Source organism: Vigna umbellata, chromosome 1 (genome assembly GCF_029865625.1).
Source record: "Vigna umbellata cultivar VRB3 chromosome 1, Vumbellata_1.0, whole genome shotgun sequence".
Classification (NCBI taxonomy): Eukaryota; Viridiplantae; Streptophyta; class Magnoliopsida; order Fabales; family Fabaceae; genus Vigna; species Vigna umbellata.
In genome coordinates, this window is record NC_142165.1 from 96160871 (window position 1) to 96182243 (window position 21373).

Here is a 21373-nt window from a genome sequence, read left to right on the forward strand (position 1 = left end):
AGGTTGCTCTGTGTGGAAGAGAGTATGGAGTTAAGAGAGAAACAAATATGATAAGTGAGGAAGGTGAATTAGGGTTAGATGAACATTTCTGATTTTTTTTTATTGGGACTACAGTATAAGAAAAACGTTGAAGTGAGAGAGATGAAAGAGAAAAGATTGAGAGGAATGAGGGAGGTGACTGAGAATTTGAGAGTTTCTCATTTTTTTAGTTGAGAAGGAAAAATATTTTTGTCTACTAAAATTCAGTACACATTAGTAGTTACTAAAATGTACCAACTAAAAAAAATAATGACAAATTAGCAAACCCATGTGTTTATATATATATAAATAAATAAATACTTATAGTAAAAGTATATTATTCTAAAACAATAAATTATAATTACAAAATAAATAAAAAGTAGAAATAAAAAATATATCAGATAATAGATGGTAATAATAATATAAAAATGTATAAATGGAAAAATTGCGAAGGAGTTTTTGATTAGAAAGAGAAGAGGGACACTCTGGTAGGCATAGTTGCGGTTTGCTGATACCAAATTTCAGCCAACCACACAACAACAATCAAACGGAAGGGAATCATAATGGCGGATCCGATCCTGGCACCACCAAGATCCGCCACGGACCTCTTTTCCGATCCCCTGGACACCCATCCGCTGTGGTTCAAACCGGCGTCATTCCTCTCCCCAGACTTCGATTCCGAATCCTACATTTCGGAGCTTCGCACTTTCGTCCCCTTCGACACGCTCCGCTCCGAGCTCAACAACTACCTCTCTTCCCTCAACCACGAACTAATTGACCTTATTAACCGTGACTACGCTGATTTCGTCAATCTCAGCACCAAGTTAGTGGACGTTGACGCAGTTGTGGTGCGAATGCGGGCCCCGCTGGTCGAGCTCCGGGAGAAGATCGAGCAGTTCAGAGGATCCGTTGAGGTTTCGCTGCTTTCCATTAAGAACCGCTTGAACCAAAGACTGGAGACGGCCTCCGCTAGAGAGACGTTGGAGCTTCTCCTCGACACGTTTCACGTCGTCTCTAAGGTAGCATCGTAATTTTGGTGCAAGATCTCCTGAAGGCATTTATTCTGCTCTTGATGGAAGTTTTTCAGGATGAACCTAGTGTGATCTCACTCTTAGTTTTCTTGCGATGTATTTATTAGATATAAAAAGGAGTATGTCGGTGAGGTGGTGTTTGATTGACCTATTGGATCACTAGTTATCTGAGTATTATCTGATCATATGTAGATGTTTAGTTCTAAAATGTTTACGCCTGAGATGTCTTGTGTTTGACGAGAGAGATGTGTGTTGCAGGTTCTTCAATAACATATGATATTGAGTGAGCTTCAAATTCCATCTTACAAGTTGATTTTGTAGGATTATCTTAAGATAAAAATCCTAACTGTAAATATTTGATTGAGTAGGATGATCATTATGCCATTCTTTGTTAACCCTTTAGTGTGAGCAAGGGTCTCTAGTGTCAATTTCATTGTTAGGTTTGGATTGGTTGTTAATCACCACTATGGAGGTTTCTAGAGAAGGGTACACTAATCATACGTACGTTGCATTTGATAAGTGGTGTTTGTTTTGATTGTGTTCTATACTGGTTTTTGGAATGTTGGGATTGAGACAAAAATTATTTGATATTGTATAATTTGTATGTGATAAATTTGTTGATTGCAGGTTGAGAAGCTAATAAAAGAGCTGCCTAGTGTACCCACGGATTGGTCAAATGGAGATGTAAATTTGTCAGAGAGGACTTACTTGAGCAATGGAGTTTCTGTGCAACAGGTTGAGAATGAGACAAGTATCAGAGAGACTCAAAGCATGCTGTTGGAAAGAATTGCCAGTGAGATGAACAGACTAAAGTTCTATGTCACACATGCAAAGGTTTGTTTTAAATTTTTTTCCACTTTTATTGATTGTTATGTGTGTTTGTGGGTTGATACTTTTAATGGCAATTGGAATCATTTGTAGTAAAATTTAGTTGGGAATGGAATTGGAATTTGATGCAGAGGCTTGGTAAGAAGCCTGCAATATACCATTTTTGTGTGTGCTGGTTGTTATTTCTCATTGTTAACTTATACATATTACCTATTGCCATTCTGAAAGAGCAAAAAGGGAATCTCTTTCTTGTCAACATAAAGTATTCTAGAATTTGATGCATCACTGAAAATAATGCAAAATCCGTTTTTGAGCATTTGTCTCGAGGTTTGCGTGATAGTTTGTGCTTAAATTTTGTGTAGACAAGGTAGTTTAAGTTTGTAAAGCAAGGTTATTGAATCAAGATTCAAATTTTGAATCACCTAGCGACTTTTTGAATCATGAATCGTAAACTTGTATCAAATAGATAAGATTTAGGTACAATGAAAATTACTTCACATGATATATAGTGTTGAATTTAAATAGCTTAAAGTGCAAGTGCGTGTGTGTGTGTGTCTATATATATATATATATATATATATATATATATATATATAGAGAGAGAGAGAGAGAGAGAGAGAGAGAGAGAGAGAGAGAGAGAGAGATAGATAGATAGAGAGACACACACACATGACAACTTTAGCTGAAGTCATACAAAACAAAAGTATTAGTTGCATCTAAGCTTGAGTTCTTTATTTTAGGAAAATTAAAATGAAATAATTAAATAGTTTAATGGAGTACATACGTTGAGTGTGAGAGACAAATAAAGGTAGAATAATCAAATAGGACAAGATCACAAGTGTTCTTTCAAATTCCTTTTCATTTTAAAAATTTAAACTCACATGATTTTTGTTTTAAGTAAGAATTGGAGAAAAAGTAAAAGCCTACAAATGACTAAATTGTTTCGGTGATATGAGTTACATAGATTCATTCATGTATAGTAAGATACAAAGTCAATTACAATTTATCTTTAGATATAAATCGGTAGATGGCCAAAATGTATTGAATCATAAGATTTGAAGCGTGAATTTTCTGATAAATAGTAAAGTGATATTTTTAAAATAAAATTTGGTTTAAAAATCACATTAGTGGGTCTTGCATTAGTTAATAGCCTTGAGTTTTGTCAAATGTGTGGTAGATAGAAAGAAAAATTGATGTTTTTGTTCATTTTATAACAATAGATGGACTTGTGCCCTTGAAGTTTTGTGGAGGGTTTATGGATGATTATGTATTTAATCATTTTAATTTTCTGTCTTTTACTAGTGTTCTGAATTTTGTGATTCATTGTAAAATAAACCTTTTGTTCGAGGCCTTGATACATTCTGTGCTCATCTCTTTTTCTCTATTATGCCAGTACAGAACCTTCCTTTTATTGAGAATATGGAGAAGAGGATTCAAAATGCAAGCCTAACAGTAGATGCAAGCTTGGGACATTGCTTTGTAAATGGTTTGGAGCACAGGGATGCAACTGCAATTTACAATTGCTTACGTGCATATGCTGCTATAGATAACACCAAGAATGCAGAAGAAATCTTTCGAATTACTGTTGTGGCTCCATTGATACAAAAGATAATTCCACATGGATCATCAGCTGTGGTGGCTGGGTCATCTGGGGATGGTCTTGAAAATGATTATCAACTAATTAAGGAATGCATTGATAAAGATTGTAAATTTTTATTGGACATTTCTTCAGCTGGTATGTTGTTTGACTTTTTTTCTTGCTACTTTACTTTCCAAGAACAAGTTGGACCTTTTTGGTCATTACATTTCTTCAGTTATCCTTATGAGCCTTGCGCTGTCATAACTGGAATAATTTCTTGGACCTTGTCAATCCTTGCTGAGGCATTCATTTGTCCTTCTTCATCCTGAAAACTTGAACTTTTTAATCATCTATATGTATTGTTAGGTAGATCATCTGTGTGTGGTCATGCTGTGGTTTTGCTTATGTTTTACATATCTGAAGCTTGGTTTCTGGTGCAGAAAATTCAGGTTTGCATGTCTTCGATTTCTTAGCTAATTCAATCCTTAAGGAGGTTCTCTCTGCGATTCAGAAGGGAAAACCAGGTGCATTTTCTCCCGGAAGACCGACAGAGTTCTTGAAAAATTACAAATCAAGCTTAGATTTCTTGGCTTATCTAGAAGGTAGTTGTCATATCGTCCTCATATCTTTTATGCCTTGAGAAAAAAAAAATGAACAAAGAAAACATGCACTTCAAGTTTTAAACAACCTCGTTGATTTAATATTTTATCTATAGTGTACATTTGCTAAATTGTATTATTCATACATGGCTTTAGAAGTATACATTCACTAAGATTATAACATTTAATTTTATGCAAGGCTACTGTCCATCAAGATCTGCTGTTGCCAAATTTCGATCTGAAGCAATATATATTGAATTCATGAAGCAATGGAATATTGGAGTATATTTCTCTTTGAGGTGCCTATGCTGTTTTAAGATGTTCATAACTTAAGAATGCATGTTTTTCTCTGTAACATGGAAATCATATCTGCAATTGCCACAGGTTTCAGGAAATAGCAGGGTCTCTAGATTCTATGCTTACAACATCTAGTCTTGTCCCTGTTCAAAATTCAGATGCTGGTGAAAAAAATTACCAAGGTTTAACATTAAAGCAAAGTGTTACTCTGTTAGAGAGTTTGAGATCATGCTGGAGAGAAGATGTTCTTGTCCTTTCTTGTTCTGACAGATTCCTTCGGCTATCCTTGCAGCTTCTTTCGAGGTCAGTTAAATCTGGGATGTTAGGAATTTGTGTTGTTTTTTGGGTGCTGAAAGGACAAAAACCAACTTCTCTTTGAGCATACAGGTACTCAAGTTGGCTCTCATCTGGACTGACTGCACGGAAAAACCACAACACAAGCACTAGTCCTGGGTGTGAATGGGCTGTTTCAGCTGTCATAGATGACTTCATTTTTGTATGTATCGTGCCTTCACTTTATTTTTGTGTCAAGCCGTTGTTCAATAATTTAACCTGCATTCTGTATGCACTGTAAAAACTGGGTTCATTGCTTCAAATATTCTATACCCATACATCCGCAAAATTTTGCACAAGTCCTCTACCAGACTTTTTCTGAAGTTCCATACAAGGAATTGGTAAAAAAATTGACAATGGCTATGATGAATTAACATTATGGATACATGGATTGTTTCCATATATGCAATATGCTATGTGAAGATATTGGTTGTACTTTGCCTGAAATGTAACAGATGCTAAATCATTTGTAGGTTATTCATGATATAAGATATTTGGAGGAGCAGGTTCGTGGTGATTACCTACAGCACGTGCTTCAGCTTTTGTCTTCATGCTCCCCTGATGTTCTGGAATCAATAAAGCAGAGCATTTTACTGGGTGGTCAATCATTAAAATCTATAGAACCTTTAGTCATCAAAGCAGTGGTGGAGTCACTAGTGGAAAAGTCAGTTGAGGTAGGTTTATAATCGATGTTTATTCTTTGAAGTGGTTGCATTATCCAGATATGAGGGTGTATATTACTATATAATATTTAATTTATTCATTTCTTTGTCTTGTTCAAATATTTATTAAGGACTTGAGACAAATGAAGGGTATAACAGCAACGTATAGGATGACTAATAAACCTCTACCTGTGAGGCATTCACCATATGTTTCAGGGGTATTGCGTCCCCTTAAGGTATGGTTAAGTATTATTTTCACATGCTTTCCTTCTTCTCATGAGAGTAATTTTTAAGAAATGTTTTTTAATTTTGGATGGGAGTGCATGTATTACACCTGAAAGCATTAATATATATTGATGGCATGCCCCTATACATCCCAGGCTTTTTTGGATGGGGAAAGAGCTACAAGATATTTGGCTAGTGACACTAGGAGTGAAATACTCCATTATGCTGCAACGGAGATTACGGACCGTTATTATGAATTAGCTGCCGACCTTGTTAGTGTGGTAAGTGCCCAATCCGAATTTCACTGTTGGAAATTTTGGATCTGTTGGATTCTGTGTTAAAAATTGTTTTTTAAAAAACTGTTATCATGAGTAGGCAAGAAAGACAGAGTCTTCGCTTCAGAAAATTAGGCAGAGTGCACAAAGACGAGCTGGAGCAAGTTCAGATATCTCAGATAATAATGTGTCTGACACTGATAAAATCTGTATGCAGTTGTTCCTTGATATCCAGGTTGGTGGCATGATACTTGTTATTTATTATCTTTACCAGTGTGATCTTCTCATTCTTAGATATACAACTCATAACTCTCATGGCTTGTTAATGAGTTTTTGAGTGTCCAGCTAATTCTTGACTGATTTCATTTAGTAACTTTTGAGTGTCCTCTTGCAAATTATCACCAGGAGTATGCCCGTAACCTCTCTGCACTTGGGGTTGAAGCAGTCAATATTGCATCCTACCGGTCATTGTGGCAATGTGTGGCTCCTGCAGATAGGCAAAACACAATTAATCTATAAGAGTTTGCTCCAGTGGATTTAATGTGGCTTGTAGATTGTTTTCTTTTTGGGTCAAGAGTTTATTTTTTGTAATTTTACTTGTGAAATCCAGATACGCATTAATCACAGGTTATCACGATTCTTAATATGGAAGAAAAAAGTATATTGTCCGTAAATGTCATCTCAGATGTTTCTTTGTTGCATGTTTACTTATCATCATTCTTTTTAATAGCTTTTTGTGCAAAACTTATGGCAACGGTTTTTGATGGTCTGGCTGATTGAATATGCTTCATTTGTTTGTGGAGAAGTTGTGGTAACATAGAGATTAGGGAGAAGAAATAGGTTGATAAATAGAAAATGGGTTATATTTGAAAGAGGGAAAATTGTAGGGGTACAGTTTTCGCAGAAACAAAGAGTAATAATGTTTCTCACAAAAAAATAGTTCACTTTCAGTGCTGGAAAAAAACAGTTTGTTGTTTTGTTCATAAATCGATTTCCATTATAATAATCCACTGTTTAAAAAGATATAGAAAGTAATTGATGTATCATTGCATTTCTTTTTTCTATTTCTGTCTTCTTTTTTTATTAAAGTGATCAGTCTTTGTTTATTATATTTTTCATTTGTTTTCATATTTTCATCTGTTCATTTCCTTTCTAATAAAATGTAGTTAAATTTTGCATTTCTATGTAGTTGGAGAGGTAACATACAAAAAGCCAGAATGAATAAATTGAGTGTCACCATAATTTTAATAGGTTCATCTTATATCCATTTTTTATGTTAGATCAAACAAATTGTGAGGACATCGGAATCAATTTAGATAGAAAGCTGCAGTAATAATTAAAAAATGGCCAGTTTTCGGGTAACATAGAACCATGTGTGGTATTTTAAGTTTGAGTGAAGTTCTTTTTCAGGCCGTAGTAGATTTTATTGTATCTCCTTTTTTCATCCTCTGTGGTAGTTTAGAACGCAGGTACAAAAGGTTTAATTTTTATTTTTATTTTAAGTAATTTCAATATCATTATACGTTGGTGATTATTCATGATTATATTATCAAATCAACATTATACACAATTATTTGTACAAATATATAAAAAAACCATCAACTCTGAGTTGATCCAAGCTGATTAATTTGAAAAGAAATTACAAAAAATACATGAGACACGAGAACCCAAAACCAGTTATGTCTGGATCCTTTTTAGCTGGTGTGAACAAAGGATAATGGAAGCGAAGCGAAGCTCAGTCGCAAACATGAAGCTTTGCCCCGACCCTAATCTGGTTCGAGATGGTCAATTAAGTCAAACTTCTTCTCTCTTAGGGTGTCACTGAACTACGACATCTGTCCTGTATTTTTTCTGTCGTGATAATTTTTATCTGCTTTCATGCTATGAGTCGTCCGTACCAAAGTAACGGTCTCCAAATTCACCCAACCCTGGTATGACCTGGAGCTGGTCATTTAATCCTTCTTCGATCTCCGATGTGACAATTTTGAGATGCGGAAAACGTTTACAAATACATTGTATGCCCTCAGGAGCCTGAAATGATTTTTGAAATTCACTGTACTAGTAGTATTCATCGAAGGGTCTTAGTGCTACTGAATTGACTACTTACAGAAATGAGGTTAAGGAATATTATCTGGGACTCTGGAACTCCCTTCTTTATGAGAAGCTCGACTGCTTCGCTGGCAGTGTTACCTAGATTATCATTCAAGTGCTTATTGCCAACATACTGAGTCGCGGTGTCATTCATAAATCAACAGAAAAATAAAATATGTGAATGAAGAATTCGGTTGGCCGAAGCTTCGTAAATTAATGGTGTCTATTGTGAAACTAAAATTGTGTTCTGCCATCTGGTAGAAGATGCTAATCTTCCACGATCTTTGCCGTATGTACCGGACCAATTGTTTGTACAACACAATAAGAGATAACAAATCTTATAGGGAAAAATTTAAATAAATGAATAATTTTCAGCATTAAAAAGTTTTATGTACAAACGAAGAACGAAGAGGATGCATGCAAAATGATAACAACTCACCTGTACCGAGTACTGGGTCCATGAGAAGAACATGTCTCTCCGAAATATCTTTAGGAAGCTTCTCATAAATAAGCTAATGGAGTGGAAAACATTGCAACAATTAGGATGTGCAGATTCTATCATCTTAAAAAGAAATCTAACATATTGGAGTCAGATAGGAAAGTTAATACCTGGGTTTCATCACCATCGCGATGAATGAGAATTTTTCCAATCTTTATTCCTTTACAGCAAGCACGAAAGGCATTTTCCATACTCTCGCCACTGAAACATTTTAAAGGAAATCTACGTTATAGAGTTACACAATTACTGAAATTTTTATTTTTTAAATAAATGACTGTACTATTAACAAAATATAGAAACAATCCAGCGTCAAATTCGCATCATAGATATGCACTCTACATCATCACAGATCAGGATGGGCTTCCAGACTGAGTAAACTTTTTATCGGATCAAATTATGTTGAACTTGAAATTAAAATTTAGCACAGGACAATGGTATCTTAGAAAATAAAATTTTAACGAATTTGCTTTCCAACTTTACTATAAGATTAAGAACATTTTAATACAACCAGTTTTAGAAATGAAAAATATGGACAACCAGTATACGAAGAATTACTAGTGACAAAATCTCTTTAACAGGGAAAGATACCTTCGAATAATGGATACTCCGCACAATTTCTTACAAAAATCAACTCCAGTATAAATTGAGCCTGAAAGAAATAACAATAACAATTTGTATTTACAATCAGCATGAAAATGTTGAGGTGAGGACGGTAGCAATACTAAGCAGTTTACCGCATTATTCAAACAAAGTTGTTATTTAATAACACATTCTATCATGAATAATGATATTACTTCTTTAGACAGACCTGTAGGAGTGATTACTTGTTTCTCTGTAAACGGCAAGTAACCAAGACCATGTTCCACTACCTGTGAAGTCGGTGATATTAAGATTAGTTGTTAAGAGCGGATGTAAATCCTGTATAAAGCTCATTGTCATTGCCTACCAATCGAATTAGCCGATCTGAATAAAAAATGAAATCATGCTTTGATATGTCCCTATCACGAATAAGAGTGTGCATGCCTCTAGTCTGTAAGAAAACTTCAAAATTAGAAATAAATTAGCATAAGACATTTCCTTGGGGTAAAGAAGCAAAAAGACAACTTTAAAGTTTAGAGAGGACGAAGAAGCAAGATGAAAATCACCTGGAAAGTAGACTGTATAACATTCAAATTCGGATATATTTTGCAGAGGTTATGCTGGCCAAGCTTAGTGCGGATATGTTGAACAATCAAATCAATTGCTACACGATTCTCTCCCCCTCGAGGTATTATGATGTCAGCATATTTTTTGGATGGAAGAATAAAATCTTCATAGGCAGGCTTAACAAATTTTGCATACTGAAAATGCAACAAATATTTCCAACATCAGCCACCAAATTCCACATATTGGTCCAGAAATTAGAGTTAAAACCAAACAGAACCAAATTCAGAGTACAGGATCAAACAGTCTTTCATGCAGGATACAACGGTAGCAAGCACCAATGAGATTCAATCTGTTAAGTTCAAACTTCAAAGTTACTTCCCTCCAACCACGTTATTACCATTGGCACATTGTTTCGAGCCCCTTTTCATGCTTTAGTACAGATATAGGACCCCAGAACAAGACTATCAAAACATTATTTTGCCTTTTGGATAAAAAAGAAAAATCATTTTAAAAAGAAATACAACGTCAAGTAGCATTCGTTGGTCACTTACATCATTCCGATTTTGACTCAAAAGCCTGTCCTTTACAATTAATGGGACTGAATCATTGTATAAGACAACGATTTATTCCCACATAATTTAGTTTTCAGAATAGGCATTGTTAGCCTTATTTATTCATCATCGATTGAAATCAAAATAACTTTTTTTTTATCACCTCAGCAATTTTAAGATATCGGTTAAATAAACTATTGACATTTGTTAAATGGTAATCCTAATTCCCGAGTTCCTTCGTCTGTCAATCGGGTGAAGTTAATATATTGTAAAGAATAAAGATAATAAGTCTTGCCTGTTCCAGTACCGATTGTATATCTCTACCCCTTTCAACTGTATCACGTTTTATTCTGCGGGCAAGCCTCACGTCTGGATCTGCATGACATGCAATGCAATATCAGTATGACGAGAAGACCATATAAAACCACCCACATTTTCAACAGAAAAAAAAAAAAACTACCAGAGAGGATCAAGAACTATGGATGGACAAGCAGAACATAGAGCAAACTCTCCTCACAGTGATAATCTTCTGATTTCCAATGCTTAATCATAATTATTTATCGTGCTCTTCCAAAACAAATGAAACAAGCTTATTGGTTTGTCTAATACAACTCCCTTATTATACACATGAAAACAGATAACCCCGACAGGATGCATAGATCCAGAGAGAGATTCATGGTGTTGAAGAAATTATAATACAGAAATTTATATTACCTCAATTTATCCAAAAGCTAGTCTAGAATACTTTTTGTTGAGTAAGCGATGGTAGAACTTGAAAGGCTGGACCACTATACCTATAGTTCGTGGTTTATGACCAGGTTTGATCAATTCGAGCAATAGTGAAATTTTGTAAAATCGAAGTTACTCCATAGTATCTCAGACTGAACAAAGCTTAGTATATGGATACATGCTAGATCGAGGTAAGTACTAAATACAGTGTGTACCAATTTCTCCTTGTCTCTAAACATCCTCTTTTTTTTTCCTTATGACAAACAAAATTTTGTATATTTAAACTTAACTCATCATGTAAGAGCAATCGATGGGAAAAAGAACTTAAAACGATGAATAAAATGTAAGAGCAATAGACCTGCATCAACAAATATCTTCATATTCATCATGTTGCGGACACGTTGTTCATGAAAAACCAATATACCCTCCATAATGATTACATCAGATCCATTGACCTGCCAACCAATAATAAAATTAACAATAACAGCCTGCCAAATTTTCATTCTACTGGAATGCAACACCTCCAATCACAATTATCAGAAATCATCTATTAACTCAGGTCCAATCATGAAGAAAGGGTATTAAACTTTAAAATCATTCAGCAATTGTACGAATTAAAAAATTACACCCTTTCTTATCCTGAATAAAACAAATACAATTTCAGGTATGCTTAGCTTAGACAGATACACAGGCAAGCCTAAGAAGGAATGATTTCGACCGTTGGCTCTCAAGGAGCACTGTAACTGCAGATAATCTCGATATTGGCATAAAAGAAAAGATTCAATAATTAACATGTAACACCTCACTTTATCTTAACGTGACAGAAAGAAGGGAACCTGTCGAGATTTGTCGGTAGATCTCTGATGAAGCTTGAAATCATATATTGGAATCTGAACCGACTGTCCAGATTTGAGCTGACCGAGGGTTTCTACTAGTTGCTCTGTGTCAAATGCATCTACCAAAACATAACAAACCTATAGAATTAGAATTCTAAAAGATTTATTCAACAATCTCCATTAAGTTTCAAGCAACCATACTAGGATGATCGAAGTTATACTCATGAACGCGTTTCAACTCGTCATTCGTCAAACCGCGATAGAATGAATCCTACAACAATAACAGATCATCGATCAAGTTATTACTTGTAGCAATTACCATGAAGCCTTTTTTACTCGGTTTCAGATTTAGCATAATGCGAATGACACGGTTGTCATTACAAAGAAGAAACCCAAGGATTCAGTTCATGCTTCCACAACGATCAAAATATAAGACCGTCGCAACACAATATTACAGACAGAGAATCGCAGAGACCTGACAGACGAGCACAACTCTGTGATCTTGCAGTTGCTGAATGATAATGTCGCACACAGTGGTTTTCCCCGATGCAGTGCCTCCAGCGACACCTGATCCACGTTGAGAACGCAAATCGAATCAGAGCACACACAAACAACACGTGCCATTAGATCCTCCCCGACGTGAAAATGCAGAAAAATTATACGTTCAGAATTTCGTTTTCAACTGTAAGATCTAATCCATCGGTAAAGAGAAGCAATTATATGATAAAGCAAGATGTTAATTCAATCAGAGTATAGAAGAAAATTGAAAAAGAAAAAAAAAAGCAATGGTGTTTGGTTTCCAAGAAAGTGAACGCTATTTATTTATTTTCCGGTGAACCAAACGGATTGAAATAGAAAACGGTGAATGTAAGAAGAAAAAAGATGAATGGTTGTGTTGTGTGTGTGTAACGTAATAAGATATATTAAAGTTACCAATGATGAAGGGCTGATGAGAGGAAGTTGGAGAAGAAGACGACGTCGTTGAAGGCTGCCAACCGGAGAAGTGCGCACCGGAGACAACATCTATGACCATATCCATTGGAATGCGTTTGGTTTCCATGATGAGTCCACTGCGTCTTTCTCTTCTAACGCTATTATATACGTATGCGTTTGCGCCATCTATCACCGCTCGCAACAACTTCACCCCATTATTGCTTTTCTCTCTGTCCCTCTTTTATAGGTGATATTTCTTCTTTTCATATTCTCATCAAAGCACAAACTCATATTTCATAATAATTTCCTTAAAATTGAAAGAATGATTTTCTTTTTTTTTTATTGATTGGTCGTACTTAAATTATTGAATCTATAAAGTTTTAAATCTAAAATTTAAACTTATTTGTTAAAACGTCACAGTATCCATCAGTACATTTTGAAAACACAACCGAAACCGAAGAACAGCACTGAAAAACAATCCAAATTCCTCTATCTTTTCTTTTATAAATTTGAACTTTAGGAAAAAATTCTTACAAAATAATTACAAAGGTAAATTTTTTTTAAGTAAAGATTATTTTAGACGTATAAAGGTTAAATTTTTAAATTATAAGAAATGTGTAAATTATTTAAATTTTCTACCCTTTTTATTCATTTGGCTATACTTCTCTTTCAGTTGTCACCATTTTGATCTATTATTTCCTTTTCTATTGCCTAAATTGAAACACATGCTTGAGATCTTTCACCCTTACAAAATATTTTTGAAAATCTTATCAGATAGGTGAGTTGTATCGGAAATCTAGTGAATAATTTAAATTACAAAACCGACTTTCAACTAAATCAATCGAAAAAGTTGATAAATTAATTAAAAAAAATTGAATTAGTCTGTTTTCTTACTCCAACCTTCAATGTATGTGGCCTTAGAAAAGTCATCATGAAATTTCTTAATGGGTCACTTTGAACTATATTTATTTTTTATACCTCAACTTTGGTTTAACATAATTCCCTTATATCGGTTTGTCTCCTTTGCCACCCATTTACATCTTCCATTTTGTTGCAAAACCACACTTATGATTTTGATCATATACATCTATGACTTTTTCCATCTTATCTCACAAGAATCCTAAACTTTTAATTTTCCTTTACATTTGACCCAACATCGGCCATAACCATTCTTCACAAATTTCAACTCGTTGACATTCAAAATACCAAGTAAAGTAATTTCTGGTTGTGAACTCGTTCGTCCCTTCATGCCAATAAGTTTGCAAAGTAATAATATTCTTCATAAGTTCTTAATATAAGTGATCATGTATTAAAAAGTAAGGACTAAATATACTTTTATCAAATTACAAACAAAAAATAACATATATTCGTGTATAGTATCATCATCCAGTTAGTTAAAGATTGGACAGTCGACCATCCAGTAAAAAATATCATCGAAACAATAATTAATTGATAATTAATTTAAATAATAATAATTATTAATGGATAATTAATTAGAATTATAATGATGAAAATTAATAGAAATAATAAAAATCATTTATTTATAACTATTGAGTCATATCTAATGATAACCTGGTTACAATATTTATAAATACAGGTACAGGTGTAAGGAGAAAGTCAGATAATTATCATTATTATAATATTATTATCCAAAGTCACCTACGTGTCTTTTACATATAGCCTCCATATGCTTTTGGACAAATGCAACATACCTGTGCGTGCCTTTGGTATATAACCTTTCATATGGTTTGGACAAAGAAGAGAGAAAACTAGCAGTATAACTTGGATCCAGTTTTCAGAATAACTGAGTCCTCTAAATAAGATATTTCAATGTCTTATCTCAAACCATTCGTAAAAATAAAAAATAATGAATTTTCAAGGATAACAATTAAAAATATTATTGAATTACAAGAATCAAACACATGGTTAACACAAGAAGAAAATTCATTGAATTACATTTTGTAGCCTGTACTTTTCTCTCAACCAATATCTTAATCCACATAAAGCGATTTACAAACCCAGTGTGTGTATCAATGAATGAAGAAACAAAATGGAATGAATTAGGATTAGACACAATGTACAAAGAAATCAACGAGCTATTCGGATGAATGTAGACCGATCATCATTGATTACTTCATCATAACTCTGAACTCTTCAAAGCTAAGCATGCCATCTCCATTCAAATCAAAGCGAGCAATCATGGCTCTGCACTGATCCATGGACTTGGATTCACCCAACTTCTTGAGCATCCTCTTCAAGGCTTTGGGGGTGATGAAGCCACACCGTTCCCTGTCGTACAAATCAAAAGCTTCCCTCAAATCATTCACCTTCTCTTCCTCTTCCACTCCCTCCATCATCTTCACCAAATCCTCCAAACAAAGAAACCCATCACCGTCAGAATCCATCGCCGCAATCACCATCTCCGCCTCTCTCAACCCAACCTCCCCACCCAGCATCCCTATTCTGTTCCTCAACTCACAAGCTGAAATCTTTCCATCACCGTCCTCGTCCAAGTACCTCAGCACCCGCTCGTATTCACCACCCTTAATCATCATTCCTCAACAAACAATTATCAAAGTTGTTGTCTTGAAATGTTTGTTCTGCTGGGAGGTTTATATATAAGCTTCGCGTTGAGTAAATGGCGCGTTTATTCTCTGTCTATACTGTCGGAAGAAGAATAAGAAAAACACAGCAGTTACATATGCAGTTACTGATTTACGCGGAGCCAAAGAGAGATAAGAGGAGACTTCAAAGGTCAAACAGTTCGAGAACAATATTAATGTTACGGTCAAAGGAATAGTGAATTTTTATTTTATGTTTGGAAAATGTTTTTCGTGTTTTAAAATTGGAATTGCATGTTGCCAATTGGGTTGTGAGATCACGAATGAGCAAGACGCGTGTGGGGTGGCTTGGTGCTAACCTAATAACACGATGGCTACGCTGCCTTTTTTCAACCTTATCCTTTCCCTCTTTGTATTTTTATTTTATACACCCACCTTACCCAATATAAAAATGTCTATTACATCTTCAAACCTTCTAGCCCTTTTCAAAATATTCATTTCGGCTATTTTTTTATATCTCAATTGTTCGTTTTCAATTCCCAAGTTTAAATTGTGTTCATATTTCTATTGGATCGTGTACATATTGTATTAATGATAGTATTTGTGATTTCTGAAATGTTATATTAGTATGTTGTACGTATGATTTATGTTTAAATTGGGTCAACGTCATAAAAAGAAATACATAGGACAAACAAAATTTGGCTGCCAAAATTTGTCACGTTTATTTTTTGGCACATTGAATTGTGACGTATAAAACAAACAACGTTGTTTGTTTTAGTAGTGTAAGAATAGACATAAGGAATTAAAGATGAGGCATTTAAACGTGTGGATGGCATCGTTCTGAAGTGAGCAGATAGAAAACGTTTTCAGGATTATTCAGGACACTATTATGCAAGTAGAAATAGATTATAACTGGAACTTAATTTATCATAATAGAGTTAGTAAAAGATGTTATTGTTTAATTATGTAATATTATTTTATAAAGTTATTGGTACAATTATTTTTTTTTAATTTGAACGGTTTTTTAATAATAGAAAACATTTTTATCAATAGTGCTTTCTTTCACCAAAGTAATAATATTAAATTAGAGTTGAATTGTGTTTGAATGAAAAGTTCTAGAGGTTACTTTATTTTTATGATTAATTTAAATAACTTTATGATAAAATAAGTTGTTACTAAAATTAAAATTATATTAGTTTATGATAATAATTTTAATATTTAAAATTTAATAATTTTAAATACTATTAAAGTTTCTTTATTAGGAGGATTGTCATTTAGTCTCACTGAGGTTTTGAACAAAGTGAAAATCAAACATGAATTTTATGAAGGATAATGATATTTGTGATAACATTTTTTTGATAACATTTTAATATTATATATTCATCATTCTGTTATTGGTGTAAGTTGGTGTTTATGATTATTATTATTGATTGTGGAGTAATTTTGAACGAATGACACGTAGATGATATTAAAATATTATCAAAAAAATGTTGTCAAAGTATCATTATACTTAAATGAATTGTATATGTGGACGTTATACAATAAAATATTGGAAAGTATTATATGAATCTCTATATAATTAAAGATTGTTTTATTGATTGAAAATAATATATATAAGTGGTTTAGGGTGTGTTTTTTAAAAATGGTTTAGGGTGTGTTTCTTTAAAATGATAGACTATGTCGAGGAATTTGTAGGTGTAGATTTGTGAGTATCAAATGTAATCAATTTTACTGATTTACATGAGAGTGAATTTGCGAATAACTTTTTCATCCCATCTCATTAAAATAAGAGAAATTGTGGGTGATAATTGATTTTTTACAATATTATCCATGTTAGTGTGAGAGAATTAATTATAGAACCATGGTGAGTGTGTTAGCAATGATTTATTATATATATATATATATATATATATATATATATATATATTATATATATATATAATAAATAATAACGATAATAATAAATAATTATAATTATAGTAGTAATAATATATTAATTTTTATTACAAAGGTAGAATAATATTTTAATTTATTAAATTAGTTAAATTACTTACAACTTTTTTATAAACTTTTTTCTAATTTTTTTTAAAGAAACAACATAAATTTTACTTTCAAATTTATTTATTTACTCTTCTTTAAATTCATTTTCTCATAGGAACATGGATGGATTGAAAACATTATCAATGAAGATTTTATGAAGAAATATATAAGAGAGCCTATAAATTTCTAGATTTTTTTTAATCAAGTAACCTATTTTCAACAAGAACTTGATCTTAATACATTATTTATAGTATTCAATAAATTGAAGCTTTAACCTAAACCTTTTTATAATAATACAATTTTGAAATTTTAATATGATAGTATCTATTAAATAATATATTAATTTTAAAATTATTCTTTGATAATTGATTAATATAATAGTGTAATCAAAACATCTTATAACGCGGACTTTACTTTATCTGCGGTTACTTTGAACTCGAAAATTTTGCATTGTTGACTTAACCGTCAATTTCAACTACAAGTACCAAATAGAAGGCAACAAGCGAAAATTTAACTTATATCATAAAAGTTAATTAGATATTTATTAATTAAATAGTGTCTTTTGGTTAATTAAATAGGTTTAAATCAACGCACAATTATTTAATAAAATATAAATGCGGGTATAAATATTATTTAACACAATGGTTTTTACACTCACACTATATAATATATTTATTATATTTTATAACTTTTAACGTAATATTTTAACTCTGAATCCTTAATTAGTTTCAATAATTCTTGTGCATATGTTATGTAACTAGTTTTGTTTTACTAATTCACCTTTTTTGTTCTTCAAACACAGTTGTTTAACTTTAAGAAACATTGGTTAATATTTTTATTATTATTGAAATATAGGATATGTTTTTATACATTTAAATGTATGAAATGGTGTTGCTTATATTAATAATGTTTTACATATTTTAAATGATAAAATATATATTTTCAGACCCATTTAAACAACTCATTTCATGTTTTATATTAGAGAAAATTAATAGAAGTTCTCGAGTAGAAAGTAGAAGATAAGACTTGCCGAAAATCATTTAGCTTGCCGAAAATCATTTAGTCCATGTTCACTTGAATGAATTTGAGGAAGAGTGATTGAATGGATTTGAAGGTAAATTTTTTTGTTGTAGAATTAATGTAGAATTTGATTGATGTGATATATTAAAAAAATTTACTTCCAAATCTACTCTCACTTACCTCCAAAATCCACTCAAATAAATAATAAAAAAATTTATCTTCAAATCCTCTCAAATTCATTGAATCACTCTCTCCTAAATTCATTCAAGTGAATAAGGGCTTAAAGAGCTCAATAAACAACTATATATGATGGATGTTGTAATTCAAAATCAGAGCTTCATCCGTATATATAATAATATATGATAGGATCATTGTATGAATAACTTTAAATTTTTTAACAATCCCTGTCTTAATATATGAAGACACTGGTTGTATATATAGTTATCACCTTAAGAAACAGTAAAAGATAACTATTTTGTCTTCCGTATATATTTTTCTGTACAAAATATGTTGAAACAATAAACGAATTGAAAACAATATAATAAATTAATAACTATAAGTGAAATACAATTTGTGTTTATAGCTGAAATACAATCGTATATTGTTTTAGGTCCTAAAAGAAGTCTTGATATTACTAATTAATTAATTCTATAGCACACTGTAAGATTCTTTTTAAAGCTAGAATATAAGAAAGTAGAGACTAGAAACTAAAATGTAAGAGCATTTGAGTTTGATGAATAAGAAGTAGAATTTAGGAGCGACAACTACTATTCTTGTAAAAAGGAGACGTGTCGTTTTTTAATTAAATTAGAAAACGTCAACATGTATAAGAGAAAGATGTGGCATCAGATTTTTCACCAAGAAAAAAGTAGTGTTGAACAATGAGCGATGTATAGCCTCTTCCTTCTTATGCCAAAAATAGAATCATGTGATCATAAAGCAAGAACATGAAACGGGTTCCAACTTACTAAGATCAGTTTGTTAAAATTAACATGAAAAACCAATCATAATATGATATATAATATATGTCTCATTCAAAAATTAGAAGAGAACGTGGTAAAGAGGTATCTATTCTCATTTCTTGTTTCTTCAGTGAAGTTGGTAGCCATGATCGGATAGATTTAGTTTTCAAAAAATGTTCAAAAGACTTGTTACAATATTAATTTTACATCATTTGTGTTTTTACATAGGATTTGTTCCTATATAGTTTATCAAAATTCATTATATTTTCTTTCCTTGGAGATTGATACATTTGTGAATTTGCTCCCCGATTTTACTTCCCTGGCTTTTACTTTTTAACGAATAGTCTTTTGCAATGTTGATTATTCAATTTCTTTATTCCTCATATTGATGATCCATGAATTTGTAATTTAGTTCAGGAGCTATCATGCAAGATGCAGTTAGCAGAGATTATAAACAGCGAAGAACAAAAGATAACAGTGAGGAAAGTTATGAAGGAGATCTCATCAACCAATTACCAGATGGAATCCCTGTAACCATTTTATCTAAATTGCCAATAACAGATGCTGCTAGGACCAGCATTCTCTCAAGAAAATGGAGATATCTATGGACATATTTTTCTGGACCCTTGGAATTTGATGGTTCACCTATCATGAAAGACATGAAAAAAGACATTAAGAAGGCTGAAGAAAAAAGGCATTTGCAGATGGCAATGGAGATCATGTATGATGCTGAAAGCCAAACATATACCAGATGGATCAATAAATTGTTGGGTTCACTTAATGGTTCAGTTCTACAAGGATTAAAATTTTGGTTTCATGTGGGTCCTGAGTGTGATACTGATAAGTGGGTCCACTTTGCCATTCAAAAGAAGGTTCAAAAGCTTGAGCTGTATTTTGGGAATACATTTGAATATGTTCTTCCGTTGCACTTGTTTAAACTGGAAAGTTTTAATTCCTTGCATGTTTTGCGTCTGAAATGCATTACTGTGACCGAGGAGATGCTAGAATATCTACTGCGCTGTTGTCCATCACTTGAAACGTTGAACTTGGTTGACTCAGTAGTTCCAGAAACTATGAGGGTTTCGGGTCCATCACTCAAGCTGAAAAGTCTAGAATTGATGAGATGTTGGGAGCTGCTAAGACTAGAACTTTTTGCTGAGAATTTGGTGTCATTCAAATACTACGGACCCCATTTGGATACAGAATTTAAGAGTGTTCCTAGTCTTCTGGAAGCAACATTTGGAGGCTCCTACGTGGAGTTCACTAGAGAAAGCTTTTTACCACATTTGGAAGTACTTACATTGGATATTACACAAAACATACCTGAAGTGGTAGCCTTTATTATCTAATCATTCCTTTCTTCAGGTTGCATTCCTTGTTCACAGAGTTGTATCATTTTGCTGTCTTATTTTCAGATTTGCTCGCTAGGTCAACTTCCCAAGTTAAAAAATATCAAGCATTTGGAGTTGGTTGCCTGTGGTGATGATGGAATCACACTTGGTGCTTGTGCTTTGTTATTAAGGGCATCGCCTTCACTGTGGAAGTTCACATTAAAGGTGAATATCCTTTGACTCTGTGTTGTGCATCAAGCAAGTGCTAAAAAGCTAGAATCCTTATATATTTTAATCTGACTTTTTTTCATGCTCCAGATGCTACATACCAAACCCCCTTTAAGAATACAACAAAAAATTACAATGAAATGTCAACACGATCTCAAGGAGTTGGAATTGGTTGGGTTTTGTGGAGCATCATGTGAGGTTGAATTAGCTATCTACTTACTTAAGAATGCAGTTGAACTCCAGAAGATAACCATTGACACAAGATTACCAACTAGACCGAAACTTAGACAGCCGGGGGAGCACTTCAAAGCTTGGGATCGTGAGGAAAACAGAAACCGTGCTAAGGCACTGCAAGAAAAAGTGCCACCTTGGATTGAATTTGTTTGTATTTGAAGAGGTATTACAAGCTAAAACATCATCAGTATTGGTATTGAAAAAAATATACTTGTAAAGGTGGCTAACCATCATATATAGATACGTAGATTATCATCATTTAAAACACTAAAAAGTGATCTGAAAATTTTATGTCAAAAGAAAAGAACTATTCAAGTGTTAATTGACTTCCTATAATTTGCTGTGCTAAATTGCAAAAGAGATCC

The 21373-nt window shown here is 32.9% G+C and overlaps 4 protein-coding genes across 5 annotated transcripts; 2 read left to right on the forward strand and 2 right to left on the reverse strand.

Annotated features, from left to right (window-relative positions):
* Positions 1-475: 475 nt before the first annotated feature.
* LOC124835830 (oligomeric golgi complex subunit-like protein) lies at positions 476-6548 on the forward strand. Its single transcript, XM_047310839.2, has 12 exons — positions 476-1037; positions 1677-1883; positions 3276-3612; positions 3897-4058; positions 4255-4354; positions 4440-4655; positions 4740-4848; positions 5159-5359; positions 5479-5583; positions 5728-5853; positions 5948-6082; positions 6253-6548. Exons 1-12 carry the CDS (start codon positions 582-584, stop codon positions 6364-6366), a joined length of 2268 nt encoding a protein of 755 aa, XP_047166795.1. The 5' UTR covers positions 476-581; the 3' UTR covers positions 6367-6548.
* A 791-nt stretch (positions 6549-7339) lies between these two features.
* Positions 7340-12866, reverse strand: LOC124835837 (uridine/cytidine kinase UKL1, chloroplastic-like). Of its 2 annotated transcripts, XM_047310849.2 has the most exons (14): positions 12633-12866; positions 12175-12266; positions 11901-11970; positions 11700-11818; positions 11222-11318; positions 10430-10509; positions 9583-9777; positions 9384-9467; positions 9246-9306; positions 9026-9086; positions 8548-8638; positions 8378-8450; positions 7955-8037; positions 7340-7878 (listed from the first exon to the last, which is right to left on the reverse strand). In XM_047310849.2, the coding sequence occupies exons 1-14, from the start codon at positions 12757-12759 to the stop codon at positions 7729-7731; spliced, it is 1383 nt and encodes a 460-aa protein (XP_047166805.1). In that variant the 5' UTR covers positions 12760-12866; the 3' UTR covers positions 7340-7728. The 2 variants fall into 2 exon arrangements, with proteins under 2 accessions (XP_047166805.1, XP_047166807.1); XM_047310851.2 differs by lacking the exon at positions 12633-12866 and having other exon boundaries at positions 7342-7878; positions 11921-11970; positions 12175-12263.
* Positions 12867-14558: 1692 nt separating this feature from the next.
* LOC124835835 (uncharacterized) lies at positions 14559-15298 on the reverse strand. The gene has a single exon (XM_047310847.2). It carries the CDS (start codon positions 15185-15187, stop codon positions 14762-14764), a length of 426 nt encoding a protein of 141 aa, XP_047166803.1. The 5' UTR covers positions 15188-15298; the 3' UTR covers positions 14559-14761.
* A 4342-nt stretch (positions 15299-19640) lies between these two features.
* On the forward strand, positions 19641-21353 carry LOC124820656 (FBD-associated F-box protein At5g56370-like). Its single transcript, XM_088104927.1, has 3 exons — positions 19641-20546; positions 20631-20771; positions 20865-21353. Exons 1-3 carry the CDS (start codon positions 19641-19643, stop codon positions 21165-21167), a joined length of 1350 nt encoding a protein of 449 aa, XP_087961053.1. The 3' UTR covers positions 21168-21353.
* The last annotated feature ends 20 nt before the right edge of the window (positions 21354-21373 follow it).